Genomic DNA, 16,169 nt, shown 5'->3' on the forward strand with positions numbered 1-16,169 from the left:
TGTGTGCACACCTGGTCAAGAACTACATGAAATGTATGATCCTTGTAATTGCAAACAAAGGTTTCTGTACCAAATATTAAGTTCTGCTTTTCTAATGTACCAAATACTTATGTCATGCAATAAAATGCAAATTAATTACTTAAAAATCATACAATGGGATTTTCTGAATTTTTGTTTTAGATTCTGCCTCACAGTTGAAGTGTACCTATGATAAAAATTACAGACTTCTATATGCTTTGTAAGTAGGAAAACCTGCAAAATCGGCAGTGTATCAAATACTTGCTCTCCCCACTGTATACAGGACCATATAGCGCAATACAACGTGACTGCGACTGCACTAATTTGAGAATAAAGAGGTGCTGCAGCACGTGTATATCACCATCTTCAGTACAGGATAAAATGGCACAATTAACTTGAATACCTCTAAATAGTGAAATACAGTGTAATCAAATCATTTTCTTTATCACATGCTCTGAATACAACAGATGTAGACCTTACAGTGAAATGATTACTTACAAGCCCTAACCAGCAGTGCAGTCATACAGTTGAAGTTGAAAGTTTACATACACTTAGGTTGGAGTCAACCTGTTAGAGCTAGGGCTACTTTTTTCAACATTTTGTTAAAAATCGCGCAACATTTCAACGTCCTGCTACTCATGCCAGGAATATAGTATATGCATATAATTAGTATGTGTGGATAGAAAACACTCTGAAGTTTCTAAAACTGGTTAAACCACGTCTGTGACTATAACAGAACGTGTGTCTCGGGGAAAATCCCAAGGAAAACTGATCACCCAAAAGAAAGAAAATATCAATGCGCCAGTTGCCTGTATTGTCTATGGGGAGAGAAAATAGATGGCTCCCAGTTGACAATTCCTACAGCTTCCACACGATGTCTCCAGTCTTGGCAATTGGTGTGACGTTATTCCTTGGTTCAACGAAGAAGAGTCACTTCCTGTCATCACTGCATCACAAAGGAAGTTTTGGTAGAGAGAATATCGACCATCGTCTGAAGACTTAATGCTATTGAATACAGATCGCCCCGTGATGAATTCGATCACGTATTAACATTTACTAATATCTAAAGTTGAATTACAAAAGTAGTTTGAAGTGTTTTGTCAAAGTTTATAGGCAACTTTTTTAATTTAAAAAAAAAACGTTGCGTTTAAAAACTGTGTTTTTCCTGGATCTGACGGTCTTCATAAATGGACATTTTGGGTATACAATTTAATCGGAAAAAAAAGACCTCTCTGGCCCACCCGAGACGCAATCGTCCCACCTTGCCAACAATAAATGCAAATGCGCTACGCCAAATGCTAATAGCACTCATTAAAACTCAAACGTTCATTAAAACTCACATGCAGGGTACTCAATTCAAGCTACACTCGTTGTGAATCTAGCCAACGAGTCAGATTTGTAAAATGAGAAGCTATTATCTGATAGCATGCAACACCCCAAAATACCAGAAGGGGTCGTAAACAAAAGAATTAGCGTAGCCGGCGCTACACAAAACGCAGAAATAAAATATAAAACATTCATTACCTTTGACGAGCTTCTTTGTTGGCACTCCTATATGTCCCATAAACATCACCTCATTTTACCTACCTCATCCCCATACTGTTTTTATTTATTTACTTTTCTGCTCTTTTGCACACCAATATCTGTACCTGTACATGACTATCTGATCAATTATCACTCCAGTGTTAATCTGCAAAACTGTAATTATTTGTCTACCTCATGCCTTTTGCACACAATGTATATAGACTCCCTTTTTTCTACTGTGTTATTGACTTGTTAATTGTTTACTCCATGTGTAACTCTGTGTTGTCTGTTTACACTGCTATGCTTTATCTTGGCCAGGTCACAGTTGCAAATGAGAACTTGTTCTCAACTAGCCTACCTGGTTAAATAAAGGTGAAGTAAAAAATAAAAAATAAAAAAAATAATAAAATCAATAAGGTTCCAACCGGAGAATTCTATGTCTTCAGAAAAGCACTGGAACGAGAGCTAACTCTCTCGTGACTGCGCATCATGAGACCAAGGCACTCTGCCAGACCACTGATTCAAACATGTCTCATGAGCCCCTACTTTATAGTAGAATCCTCAAACAAGTTTCTAAAGACGGTTGACATCTAGTGGAAGCTGTAGGAAGTGCAACTTGACTACTTAGACACTGTGTATTCGGTAGGCCAAGCTTTGAAAAACAACAAACCTCAGAGTTCCCACTTCCTGGTGGATTTGTCTCAGGTTTTCGCCTGCCATGTGAGTTCTGTTATACTCACAGACATCTTTCAAACAGTTTTGAAACTTCGGAGTGTTTTCTAGCCAATACTACTAATAATATGCATATATTAGCATCTGGGACAGAGTAGGAGGCAGTTCACTCTGGGCACGCTATTCATCCAAAAGCGAAAATGCTGCCCGCTGTCCCAAAAAGGTTAAAGAGCAGCAGTAAAATAACAATAGCGATGCTATAAACAGGGGGCACCGGTACAGATTTAGTGTTTGGGGGCACCGGTTAGTCAAGGTAATTGAGGTAATATGTATATGTAGCTAGAGTTATTAAAGTGACTATGCATAGATAATAACAGAGTAGCAGCGGTGTAAAGGGGAAGCAAATGCAAATTGTCCTCGGAAGACATTTGATTAGATGTTCAGGAGTCTTATGGCTTGGGGATAGAAGCTGTTTAGAAGCTTCTTGGACCTAGACTTGGCGCTCCGGTACCACTTGCCATACGGTATCAGAGAGAACAAATTTTCTTAGACAATTTCTAGGGCCTTCCTCTGACACCGCCTGGTATAGAGGTCCGGGATGGCAGGAAGCTTGGCCCCAGTGATGTACTGGGCCATACACACTACCCTCTGTAGTTCCTTGTGATAGGAGGCCGAGCAGTTGCCATACCAGGAAGTGATGCTACCAGTCAGGATGCTCTCGATGGTGCAGTTGTAGAGCCTTTTGAGGATCTGAGGACCCATGCCAAATCTTTTCAGTCTCCTGAGGGGGAATAGGTTTTGTCGTGCTCTCGTCACGAATATCTTGGTGTGCTGTGGACACCAAGGAACTTGAAGCTCTCAACCTGCTCCACTACCGCCCAGTCGATGAGAATGGGGATGTGCTCAGTCCTCCTTTTCCTGTAGTCCACAATCATCTCCTTTGTTTTGATCACATTGAGGGAGTGTTTGTTGTCCTGGCACCACACAGCCAGTCTCTGATGTTCTCCTTGTAGGATGTCTCGTCGTTGTCTGTGATCAGGCCTACCACTGTTGTGTCGTTGGCAAACTTAATGATGGTATTGGATTCATGCCTGGCCGTGCAGTCATGAGTGAACAGGGAGTACAGGAAGGACGGAGCCCGCACCCCTGAGTGACCACCGTGTTGAGGATCAGAGTGGGGGATGTGTTGTTACCTACCCTTACCACCTGGGGGCGGCCCGTCAGGAGGTCCAGGATCCAGCTGCAGAGGGAGGTGTTTAGTCCCAGGGTCCTTAGCTTAGTGATAAGCTTTGAGGACAGTATGGTGTTGAACGCTGAGCTGTAGTCATCGAATAGTATTCTCACATAGGTGTTCCTTTTGTCCAGGTGGGAAAGGGCAGTGTGGAGTGCAATAGAGATTGCATCATCTGTAGATCTGAGTAGGCAGTATGCAAATTGGAGTGGGTCTAAGGTTCTGGATAATGGTGTTGATGTGATCCATGGCCAACCTTTCAAAGCACTTCATGGCTGTAGACGTGAGTGCACGGGTCGGTAGTCATTTAGGCAGGTTACCTTAGTGTTCTTGGGCATATGGACTATGGTTGTCTGCTTGAAACATATTGGAATTACAGACATGTTGAAAATGTAATTGAAGACCCTTGCCAGTTGGTCAGCGCATGCTCGTAGTGCACGTCCTGGTAATCCGTCTGGCCCTGCGGCCTTGTGAATGTTGGCCTTTTTAAAGGTCTTACTCACATCGGCTGCGAAGAACTTGATCACACAGTCTTCCGGAACAGCTGATGCTTTCATGCATGTTTGTGCTACTTGCCTCGAAGCAAGCATATAAGTAATTTAACTTGTCTGGTTGGCTTTTGTCACTTAGCAGGTCTCGCCTGTGCTTCCCTTTGTAGTCTGTAATAGTTTGCAAGCCCTGCCACATCTGACGAGCGTTGGAGCCGGTGTAGTACTTTTTGAGCTGGAAACTGTTGTTCTGATTAAATAAGCAATAAAAACTGGCCTTCTTCAGACTAGTTGAGTATCTGGAGCATCAGCATTTGTGGATTTGATTGAAAATGCCTGAAACAAAGTATTTTCTTCTGAAACTCATCAGTCTATTCTTGTTCTGAGAAATGAAGGCTATTCCATGCGAGAAATTGCCAAGACACTGAAGATCTCGTACAACGCGGTGTACCACTCCCTTCACAGAACAGCACAAACCGGCCCTAACCAGAATAGAAAGAGGAGTGGGAGGCCCCAGTGCACAACTGAGCAAGAGCACAAGTACATTAGTGTCTAGTTTGAGAAACAGATGCCTCACAGGTCCTCAACTGGCAGCTTCATTAAATAGTACCCACAAAACACCAGTCTCAACGTCAACAGTGAAGAGGCGACTACGGATGCTGGCCTTCTAGTCAGAGTTGCAAAGAAAAAGCCATATCTCTGTCCAGTTTCTGTGTTCTTTTGCCCATCCTAATCTTTTATTTTTATTGGCCAGTCCGAGATATGGCAATGCACTGGGGGACATTATCTTATACCAATATAGGGTTAATGATATAATAACCAAAACAGAGGTAGCCAGCTCACAATTGCTAGCTCGCAGTTGAAACTACTAATTAGCATAACCATAAATATGACATTATCTTCACAGAGTGCATCTTCAGACAATATATGAAATATGTACTAACATGGCTAACACAATGAAAGCTAACTGGTGGGAAAACACAAGGATGGCTGGAACTTTCTCTCACTTGATTACTCACGAGCTGACCTTCTCTGAGCTGGAGATAACACGGTATGCTCTGCTCCACTTCGCTGGTGGGCGGAGCTCCAGCTCTGATATGATGAACTAACATTATTGAAATGATTACCTACAAATACTTCAGACTTTTCTACTGCCACCCCTGAATTCACTATGTTAATTCACTCCTAAGAAAGTCTCAATACTTAACTTGACTATCTTAACTCTCTCTTACATACATATCTTACCCAGACCTAACAGACATGATATGAGATGTGTAGGGGTGTTTAGCCACTCCATCAACAGAGGATCTGGCTAGGTATAACCACTAATAAAAACAACTCTAGTCCCTTACATAAATGATGAAAAGGGTTCTCTGCTCAAGTGGAGAAGAGAAGCTGCTGTCCGTAACAGCCTGGCGTAGCTACAGCTCTGACATGATTATCTACAAATACTTCACAGCCTTTTGTACACTATGAGACTCGAAAATTGAGCTAAGGTGCATCTTGTTTCCATTGATCATCCTTCAGATGTTTCTACAACTTGATTGTGGAGTCCACCTGTGGTAAATTCAATTGATTGGACATGATTTGGAAAGGGACACACCTAAGGTCCCACAGTTGACAGTGAATGTCAGAGCAAAAACCAAACCATGAGGATGAAGGAACTGTCCATATAGCCCCAAAACAGGATTGTGTCTAACCACAGATCTGGGGAAGGGTACCAAAACATTTCTGCAGCATTTAAGGTCCCCAAGAACACAGTGACCTCCATCATTCTTAAATGGAAAAAGTTTGGAACCACCAAGACTCTTCCTAGAGCTGTCCGCTCATCCAAACTGAGAAATCTGGGGAAATCCTCTGTGGAGACGAGAGCAACTTCCAGAAGGATAACCATCTCTGCAGCACTCCACCAATCAGGCCTTTATTGTAGAGTGGCCAGATAGAAGCCACTTCTCAGTAAAAGGTACGTTACAGCCTACTTGGAGTTTGCCAATTGGCACCTAGGGGACTCTCAGATAATGGGAAACAAGATTTGCCCTGAATGCCAAGTCTGGAGGAAACCTGGCATCGTCCCCTGAACTGTAGCATGGTGGTGGAAGCATCATGATGTGGAGACTAGTCAGGATTGAGGGAAAGATGAACACAGCAAAGTAAAGATACCCTTGATGATAACCTGCTCCAGAGCGCTCTGGACCTCAGACTGGGGTGAAGGTTCAATTACCAACAGGAAAATGACCCTAAGCCAAGCCAAGGCAAGGCAGGAGTGGCTTCGACACAAGTCTCTGAATATCCTTGAGTGGCCCAGCTAGAGCCTGGACTTGAACCCGATCGAACATCTCTGAAGAGACCTGAAAATAACTGTGCAGGGACGCTCCCTATCCAACCTGAGAGAGTTTGAGAGGATCTGCAGAGAAGAATGGAAGAACCTCCCCAAATACAGGTGTGCCAAGCTTATAGCGTCATACACAAGAAGACTTGAGGCTGTAATCGCTGCCAAAATTGATTCAACATTGTGATTTATTTCATTATTATTCTTTTTTTTCATTTGCAAAAATTCTAAACCTGTTTTTCATTATGGGGTATTGTATGTAGATTGATGACGAAAACAAACATTTTGATCCATTTTAGAATAAGGATGTAATAAGGTTCTGAATACTTTCCGAATATTGTGTGTGTACATTATTTTGTTAGACTGTTTCACTCAGATATCATATTAAAAACTGGAAACCTTTCTCTCCACCCTATATGGTAAAATGTGTGGAATTGCAGGACTTTAGCTGTAAAACTGCACCATTTTCTTTCTGCCCCTTTGAATTTAAAAAAAATTGCATGACATTAGTTAGACAAGTGCAAAATCTTCTCTCTGCCCCATGGCAAAAGGTGTAGAATTGCACCAAACTTATTTTAAAACTGCAACATTTTCTCTATGCCCAATAGCAAAATGTGCAGATTAGCAGGAATTAAACTCTGAAACAAATCCAAAAAATACTTAGGGCCCCTAAAAGGCTAGGGCCGGCTCTGACTGCGGCCCCTCATCAGCCACAGCAGCCCCTCATGATGAGTTCAGATTTTTCATGGTCCCCACCCACATCAAAGTTTTCCGTCTTTGCATTATTACAATGAGAATACTGTAATCTGGTTGTATTGACGTTGTTGCATATGTCCAGTATTAAACAATGCTAGGGAAGGACTGTACGTGTACTAACTGCATGCTCTTTTCTGTGGATGAGCCAACAAACAATATGCAAAAGATCCATTTATTTTCTTTTTCATCACTGTTGTCATTTCTGTTTACAGCGAGCTTGTCTCACACAGACATCCATATCTGTTATGTCTCACACTGTGGCTCTGTTTCTCCCTCAGTCCAACAACCTGTCCCTGGATTGTTTGTTTTTTAATCAGTCCTCCATTGTAGAGCGGTGATTTATGATGTATATTAAACAAATATATGAATAGTTTTGTGTTCTTTTTGTATGCAGCACTATTGGGAGGAAATGTATTAAATTGTGGATAAGCGAGGACAGAGTGGATGTGTTCTGATGTTTTATATTGTGTTTTGAATGATTATACATAAGAGCAGACAGTTTTACTCTTAAAACGATTATTGCCCACGGTTTGTTTATACTTATTTAACTGGCTTTTGGCTATGGAACAGCATTCTGAAGGGTTTAGGTTTTAACCCTCAGTGACTGCTACCTGTGCTATAGGTATTATTATTCTGTAATGACCATTTAACAATGTAATTTGTAATCGTGAAAGTAAATGCCAGGGAAATAGGCCTGTAATCCCAAAATGACATATGCTTAAGTATGTCATATTCAATTTACAATGCATTGCAAACAATATCAATAAGGTAAAAGCATAAGATAAAAGGTCAGTACTCTCACATTAAAGTCTTCTTTAGTCTTTAATCACAGCTCTTCAATCATAATCATGAAAAAGACTGATCTAGTGATGGAAGTGGTTTGATGTGTGACGGACCAAGGCTACCCTGCCTCATTAGAGGCAGTTAAGTAAGGAGAAATTAGCTTCGGTTCTAAATCTCACTCAACCAGCACACACTGGAGCCTATAATGCACATCTAATTGCTAATAAAAACACTGAACGCAATGAATGGCTGCCACTGAGTGTGAATAACGTCTCTACTATTCTCTTCAGTATCCCAGTGGTCAAATCTGGTTGAAATTGGCTCATTACAACCAGCATTACAGCTGATGTTATTTCAACAAGTGTTTCCCACTGGGTTTCTGAATAGAATGTATGCATTTGTTTTCCTGCTGAAGATGAGGGTTGTGATTTTAACTTCTACTATCGTAACGTAGTCCCTTATAGCTCAGTTGGTAGAGAATGGCGCTTGCAATGGCACTTGCAATGCCAGGGTTGTGGGTTTGAGTCCTAAGGGGGACCACTATGAAAATGTATGGACCCAATACTGTAAGTCGCTCTAGATAAGAGCGTCTGCTAAAATATAAACAATTAAATGTAAAGTTTGCAGTGTTGGATTGTACTACCATACTCTACTGTATAATCTTTACTTGTAAATGTGTTGTTTGCAGAGTCTGACGTGGCAAGGTTTGACGGCAGCAGCTGCTTGGTCTACAGGTTCAGCCCTAACCCAACATCAAGTCAAACAGCCAAAGACACCATCTCTCTGAACTTCAAAACCCTGCAGAACTCTGGGACCTTGATACACACAGAGGGACAAGGTGATCACACCATCACGCTGGAGTTACACAAAGGAAAACTTTTACTCCATCTCAGAAAAGGTACAGTGGCCTCTAGTACAATAAAATCCATTTATCTCGCATGTCCTTTATGACGTTCACTATACTTTTTTACGATAAATAGTTTTCACAGTATAGAATGTGTTTGGAGCTGACACAGTGTTTTAGGGGAATAGCCTACCATAGTAAAAATGTTACATCAACTACTATACTTACTACGATGCACAGCAGACAGGGAAAGAAAGTTTCATGTTTACCAGGCATAAGTGGGGCTAAACTTCAGGTGGTGTTATGTTCTCAGCTTGCCAGACTGTCCAAGGCATCAACATATGGTGCACCTCTTAGCAGGACCATCTGTCTGTTGCATACCACTAGGGTAGAGAGAGAAACACCTCTCTATCTTCACAGGGAGGTTAGTACAGTAGATATCCACTAAGCACTATCAGCACACGGAGCACACCCACACCCACACACAAACACCACACACATACACTGTACTATCAGCACACTAAACATGTCTAATACACAGCAGACCTACACATAATTATTGAGACACTTACGATAACTTAGGACCATAATAAATTCTGCAATGGCAGAATGGCCCGGGTATCCTGGAAGGACATTGACCTCATCCCATCAGTTGAGGATGCCTGGTCATTCCTTAAAAGTAACGTCCTCACCATTTTAGATAAGCATGCTCCGTTCAAAAAATGCAGAACTAAGAACAGATATAGCCCTTGGTTCACTCTAGACCTGACTGCCCTCGACCAGCACAAAAACATCCTGTGGCGGACTGCAATAGCATTGAATAGTCCCAGCGATATGCAACTGTTCAGGGAAGTCAGGAACCAATTCACACAGTCAGTCAGGAAAGCAAAGGCCAGCTTCTTCTGGCAGAAATGTGTATCCTGTAGCTCCAACTCCAAAAAGTTCTGGGACACTGTGAAGTCCATGGAGAACAAGAGCACCTCCTCCCAGCTGCCCAATGCACTGAGGCTCGGTAACACGGTCACCACCGATAAATCCATGATTATCGAAAACTTCAACAAGCATTTCTCAACGGCTGGCCATGCCTTCCTCCTGGCTACTCCAACCTCGGCCAACAGCTCCGCCCCCCCCCCCCCCCCTGCAGCTACTCGCCCAAGCCTCTCCAGGTTCTCCTTTACCCAAATCTAGATAGCAGATGTTCTGAACGAGCTGCAAAACCTGGACCCGTACAAATCAGCTGGGCTTGACAATCTGGACCCTCTATTTCTGAAACTATCCGTCGCCATTGTCACAACCCCTAGCCTGTTCAACCTCTCTTTCATATCGTCTGAGATCCCCAAGGATTGGAAAGCTGCCGCAGTCATCCCCCTCTTCAAAGGGGGAGACACCCTGGACCCAAACTGTTACAGACCTATATCCATCCTGCCCTGCCTATCTAAGGTCTTCGAAAGCCAAGTCAACAAACAGGTCACTGACCATCTCGAATCCCACCGTACCTTCTCCGCTGTGCAATCTGGTTTCCGAGCCGGTCACGGGTGCACCTCAGTCACGCTCAAGGTACTAAACGATATCATAACCGCCATCGATAAAAGACAGTACTGTGCAGCCGTCTTCATCGACCTTGCCAAGGCTTTCGACTCTGTCAATCACCATATTCTTATCGGCAGACTCAGTAGCCTCGGTTTTTCTGATGACTGCCTTGCCTGGTTGACCAACTACTTTGCAGACAGAGTTCAGTGTGTCAAATCGGAGGGCATGCTGTCCGGTCCTCTGGCAGTCTCTATGGTGGTGCCACAGGGTTCAATTATCGGGCCGACTCTTTTCTCTGTATATATCAATGATGTTGCTCTTGCTGCGGGCGATTCCCTGATCCACCTCTACGCAGACGACACCATTCTGTATACTTCCGGCCCATCCTTGGACACTGTGCTATCTAACCTCCAAACGAGCTTCAATGCCATACAACACTCCTTCCGTGGCCTCCAACTGCTCTTAAACACTAGTAAAACCAAATGCATGCTTTTCAACCGTTCGCTGCCTGCACCCGCATGCCCGACTAGCATCACCACCCTGGATGGTTCCAACCTAGAATATGTGGACATCTATAAGTACCTAGGTGTCTGGCGAGACTGTAAACTCTCCTTCCAGACTCATATCAAACATTTCCAATCTAAAATCAAATCTAGAGTCAGCTTTCTATTCAGCAACAAAGCCTCCTTCACTCACGCCGCCAAACTTACCCTAGTAAAACTGACTATCCTACCGATCCTTGACTTCGGCGATGTCATCTACAAAATAGCTTCTAATACTCTACTCAGCAAACTGGATGCAGTTTATCACAGTGCCATCCTTTTTGTTACTAAAGCACCTTAAACCACCCCCACTGCAACCTGTATGCTCTAGTCGGCTGGCCCTCGCTACATATTCGTCGCCAGACCCACTGGCTCCAGGTCATATACAAGTCCATGCTAGGTAAAGCTCCGCCTTATCTCAGTTCACTGGTCATGATGGCAACACCCACCCATAGCACGCGCTCCTGCAGGTGTATCTCACTGATCATCCCTAAAGCCAACACCTCATTTGGCCGCCTTTCGTTCCAGTTCTCTGCTGCCTGTGACTGGAACGAATTGCAAAAATCGCTGAAGTTGGAGACTTTTATCTCCCTCACCAACTTCAAACATCTGCTATCTGAGCAGCTAACCGATCGCTGCAGCTGTACATAGTCTATCGGTAAATAGCCCACCCAATTTACCTACCTCATCCCCATACTGTTTATATTTATTTACTTTTCTGCTCTTTTGCACACCAACATCTTTACCTGTACATGACCATCTGATCATTTATCACTCCAGTGTTAATCTGCAAAATTGTAATTATTTGCCTACCTCCTCATTCCTTTTGCACACAATGTATATAGACTCTTTTTTTCTTTTTTTTCTACTGTGCTATTGACTTGTTTATTGTTTACTCCATGTGTAACTCTGTGTTGTCTGTTCACACTGCTATGCTTTATCTTGGCCAGGTTGCAGTTGCAAATGAGAACTTGTTCTCAACTAGCCTACCTGGTTAAATAAAGGTGAAATAAAAAAATAAAAAATAAATAAATAACTACTGAATGATTTAAGGATACCTTATTGCTGGAATCTGCAGTTTGCTGTATTCTGTAGTCGGTTACTTAGGTTATCCAATCCAAAACCCAATAAAGGGTTTTTACTGTGGGATGCTCTGCTATTCATTATTAGTTGAATGAAATGAAAACCCCACAATTTGTCACTGGAATAACGTGATTGTCAACATAATAAGAAGAGGAAATTAAAACAGCAGGTGACAGACTGAACCTGTGCCAAAACAGAATAAAAGGCAAAAACAATCATAGTTTATCAAACTAGTTGAAGGGATCAAAATTGTCTGCTGCACTTAATCAATCCAAATGGCCATAGGCTACAGTATAACATTTTACACTACATGATGAGTAAGGTCACACTGAAGAGGGTTGTAACTTGTGAGTACACAAACTATTTGAGTGGCCAGTTTTAAACATTTAGTTTTTGGTAGTAGTGATGAACCTGGATAGACCATTCTCCTTGTCTGATCATCTTCTGCATATTTCAAAAACTCAGTTTATGAGAGTTTATATCCATTTTTTATTTAACATTTATATATTTAACCAGGTTTTTCCATTGATGGCAAGAACTGGGGTTTCTACATGTATAGAATTTCCAATCATAACGCTTATAGGCATTTCGCTAGGCAGATTAGGTTTTCCCACTAGGGCCTCGACTCTAGGCACTGCCATGTCTGTCTACCTTAGAGCCATTCCATATGCATGGCTCTAGCTAGACCTCTCCAATACACTGACGTTCCTCAACAGCAGCTCCAGTTTTCCCTGCAATAGCTGTTCTCTTCTACACAATGTGATTGAATGACGCTGATAGACAACTAGCCGACAGTAAACCATCGTTAGTGCTGTCATTTTTAAAGGAAAGCTCAGAGGGAGAAAATGAAAACCATCCGTTGTCATGATGGACGAGAGATTATGTCATTCTGTTTATCTTCATATGGACTGGCGCTGACAAAAGAACTGTGGCTCTGCCTCAATCAAAGCGTTTGTCGGGACGCTCTCCCTCATCACCCTTTCTCTCCTTCCCTCTGCCTCTTTATTTCTCTTTCCCTCTTCAAATCAAAATCAAATGTTGTTGGTCACATGCGCTGAATACAACAGGTGTAGACTTTACTGTGAAATGCTAACTTAAAAGCCCATTCCCAACACTGCAGAGTTAAATAGTATGAAAAATATTTGACAAATAAAAAAGGAAATACTAACACAATAAAAACAATAATGAGGCTATGTTCTAGGAGTACCAGTACAGAGTCAATGTGTAGGGGTACCAGTACAGAGTCAATGTGCAGGGGTACCAGTACAGAGTCAATGTGCAGGGGTACCAGTACAGAGTCAATGTGCAGGGGTACCAGTACAGAGTCAATGTGCAGGGGTACCAGTACAGAGTCAATGTGCAGGGGTACCAGTACAGAGTCAATGTGCAGGGGTACCAGTACAGAGTCAATGTGCAGGGGTACCAGTACAGAGTCAATGTGCAGGGGTACCAGTACAGAGTCAATGTGCAGGGGTACCAGTACAGAGTCAATGTGCAGGGGTACCAGTACAGAGTCAATGTGCAGGGGTACCAGTACAGAGTCAATGTGCAGGGGTACCAGTACAGAGTCAATGTGCAGGGGTACCAGTACAGAGTCAATGTGCAGGGGTACCAGTACAGAGTCAATGTGCAGGGGTACCAGTACAGAGTCAATGTGCAGGGGTACCAGTACAGAGTCAATGTGCAGGGGTACCAGTACAGAGTCAATGTGCAGGGGTACCAGTACAGAGTCAATGTGCAGGGGTACCAGTACAGAGTCAATGTGCAGGGGTACCAGTACAGAGTCAATGTGCAGGGGTACCAGTACAGAGTCAATGTGCAGGGGTACCAGTACAGAGTCAATGTGCAGGGGTACCAGTACAGAGTCAATGTGTAGGGGTATCAGTACAGAGTCAATGTGCAGGGGTACCAGTACAGAGTCAATGTGCAGGGGTACCAGTACAGAGTCAATGTGCAGGGGTACCAGTACAGAGTCAATGTGCAGGAGTACCAGGTAGTTGAGGTCATTGAGTTAATACGGTATGTACATGTAGGTACTGTAGTGGTAAAATTAACTAGGCAATCAGGATAATTCATTAACAAAGTAGCATCAGCGTGTGTGAAGAGTGTGAGTGTGTGAGTGATCATATTTAATGTATGTGTGTTGGAGTGTCAGAATAGTATGTGTGAGTGTGTGGGTGAAGTTTAGTGAGTGTACATTCTGCATGAAAAATGTAATAATAAAGGGCGTCAATGTAAATAGTCTGGGTAGCCTTTTGATGAACTGTTCAGCAGTCTTATGGTACTCTGGTACCACTTGCCCTGCGGTAGCAGAAAGAACAGTCTATTACTTGGGTGGCTGGAGTCGTTGACAATTTTTAACCACTTCCTCTGACAACGCCTGGTATAGAGGTCCTGGAAGGCAGGGAGTTCGCCCCCAGTGAGGTACTGCCCTCTGTAGCACCTTCCGGTTGGATGCCGAGCAGTTGCTATACCAAGTGGTGATGCAGCCAGTCAAGATGCTCTCAATGGTGCAGTTGTAGAACATTTTTAGGATCTTAGGGCCCATGCAAAATCTTTTCATTCTCCTGAGGGGGAAGATGCGTACCTCTTCACAACTGTGTTGGTATGACTGGACCATGATAGGACCTTAGTGGTGTGGACACCGAGGAATTTTAAACTCTCGACCCACTCCACTACAGCCCTGTCGATGTGAATAGGGGCGTGTTCGCTCTCCATTTCCTGTAGTCCAGATCAGCTCCTTTGTCTGGCCGATATTGAGGGAGAGGATGTTGTACTGGCACTACACTGCCAGATATTTGACCTCTTCCTTAAAGGCTGTCTCATCGTCGTTGGAGATTAGGCCTACCACCGTCGTGTCGTCTGCAAACTTAATGATGGTGTTGGATTTGTGCGTGGCCACACAGTCGTGGGTGAACAGGGAGTACAGGAGGGGACAGAGCACACACCCCTGAGGTGCTCCCATGTTGTGGGTCAGCATGGTGGATGTGTTGCTGCCTAACCTCAATACCTGGGGGCAGCCCGTCAAGAAGTCCAGGATACAGTTGCAGAGCGAATTGTTCCAGGGTCCTTAGCTTAATGATGAGCATTGAGAGCACTATGGTTTTGAACGCTGAGCTGTAGTCAATGAACATCATTCTCACCTAGGTGTTCCTTTTGTCCAGGTGGGAAAGGGCAGTGTGGAGTGCGATTGAGATTGCTTCATCTGTGGACATGTTGGGGCAGTATGCGAATTGGAGTGGGTGCAGGGTTTCTGGGATCATGGTTGATCTCAGATATGACCAGCCGTTTGAAGCATTTCATGGCTACAGATGTGAGTGCTATGGGGCAGTAGTCATTTAGACAGGTTACCTTGGTTATCTTGGGCATGGTTTGCTTGAAACTTAGGTATTACAGACTGGGTCAGGGAAAGATTGAAAATGTCATTGAAGACACTTGCCAGCTGTTTTGAGTATGCGTCCTGGTAACCTGTCTGGCTCTGCAGCCTTATGAATGTTAAGCTGTTTAAAGGTTTTACTCACATCTGCAATGAAGAGCGTGATCATACTGTTGTCCGGAACAGCTGGTGCTGTCACGCATGGTTCAGTGTTGCTTGTCTCAAAGCGAGCGTAGAAGGTATTTAAGTTGTCTGGTAGGCTTTAAGTTGTCTGGTAGGCTTTCAGCTGGGTTTCCCTTTGTAATCCATGATATTTTGCAAGCCCTGCCACATCCTGCAAGCATCAGAGTCGGTGTAGTAGGATTCGATTTTAGTCCTGTATTGATGCTTTTCATGTTTGATGGTTTGTTGGAGGGCATAGCGGGATTTCTTATAAATGTCCGGATTGGTGTCCCGCTCCTTGAAAGCAGCAGCTCTAGCTTTTAACTCAGTGCAGATGTTGCCTGTAATCCATGGATTCTGGTTGGATATGTACGTAGCGTCACTGTGGGGAAGACGTCATCGATGCACTTATTAATGAAGCCGTTGACTGATGTGTTAAACTCCTCAATACCATCGGATTCATCTTGGAACATATTCTGTAGTCTGTGCTAACGAAACAGTCATGTAAGCTTAGCATCCGCGTCATCTGACCACATCCAAATTGATTGTGTCACTGGTACTTCCTGTTTGAGATTTTGCTTGGAAGAAGGAATCAGGAGAATAGAGTTATGGTCAAATTTGCCAAATAAAGGGCAACAGAGAGCTTTGTGTATGGAGTGAAGGTTGTCCAGAGTTTTTTTTAGGTGCACATATGCTGGTAGAAATGAGGTAAAATGGATTTCAGTTGGTTACCTTGTTATTTATCATCTGTAGCTCAGTTGGTAGAGCATGGCCCTTGCAACAGAAGGATAGTGGGTTCAATTCCCAAAAAGGCCCATACATAAAATGTAT

General features: G+C 43.3%; 1 protein-coding gene across 2 annotated transcripts in view; it reads left to right on the top strand.

Moving 5' to 3' along the window:
- cntnap3 (contactin associated protein family member 3) overlaps positions 1 to 16,169 on the top strand; it is a 217,379-nt gene that overhangs the window by 70,097 nt on the left and 131,113 nt on the right. For both annotated transcript variants that reach the window (XM_064977502.1, XM_064977503.1), the window contains exon 5: positions 8,490 to 8,699. In XM_064977502.1, the coding sequence (XP_064833574.1) occupies positions 8,490 to 8,699 (210 nt within the window). The remainder of the gene's footprint in view (positions 1 to 8,489; positions 8,700 to 16,169) is intronic.

This window comes from Oncorhynchus masou, chromosome 11 (assembly GCF_036934945.1).
Source record: "Oncorhynchus masou masou isolate Uvic2021 chromosome 11, UVic_Omas_1.1, whole genome shotgun sequence".
NCBI lineage: Eukaryota > Metazoa > Chordata > Actinopteri > Salmoniformes > Salmonidae > Oncorhynchus > Oncorhynchus masou.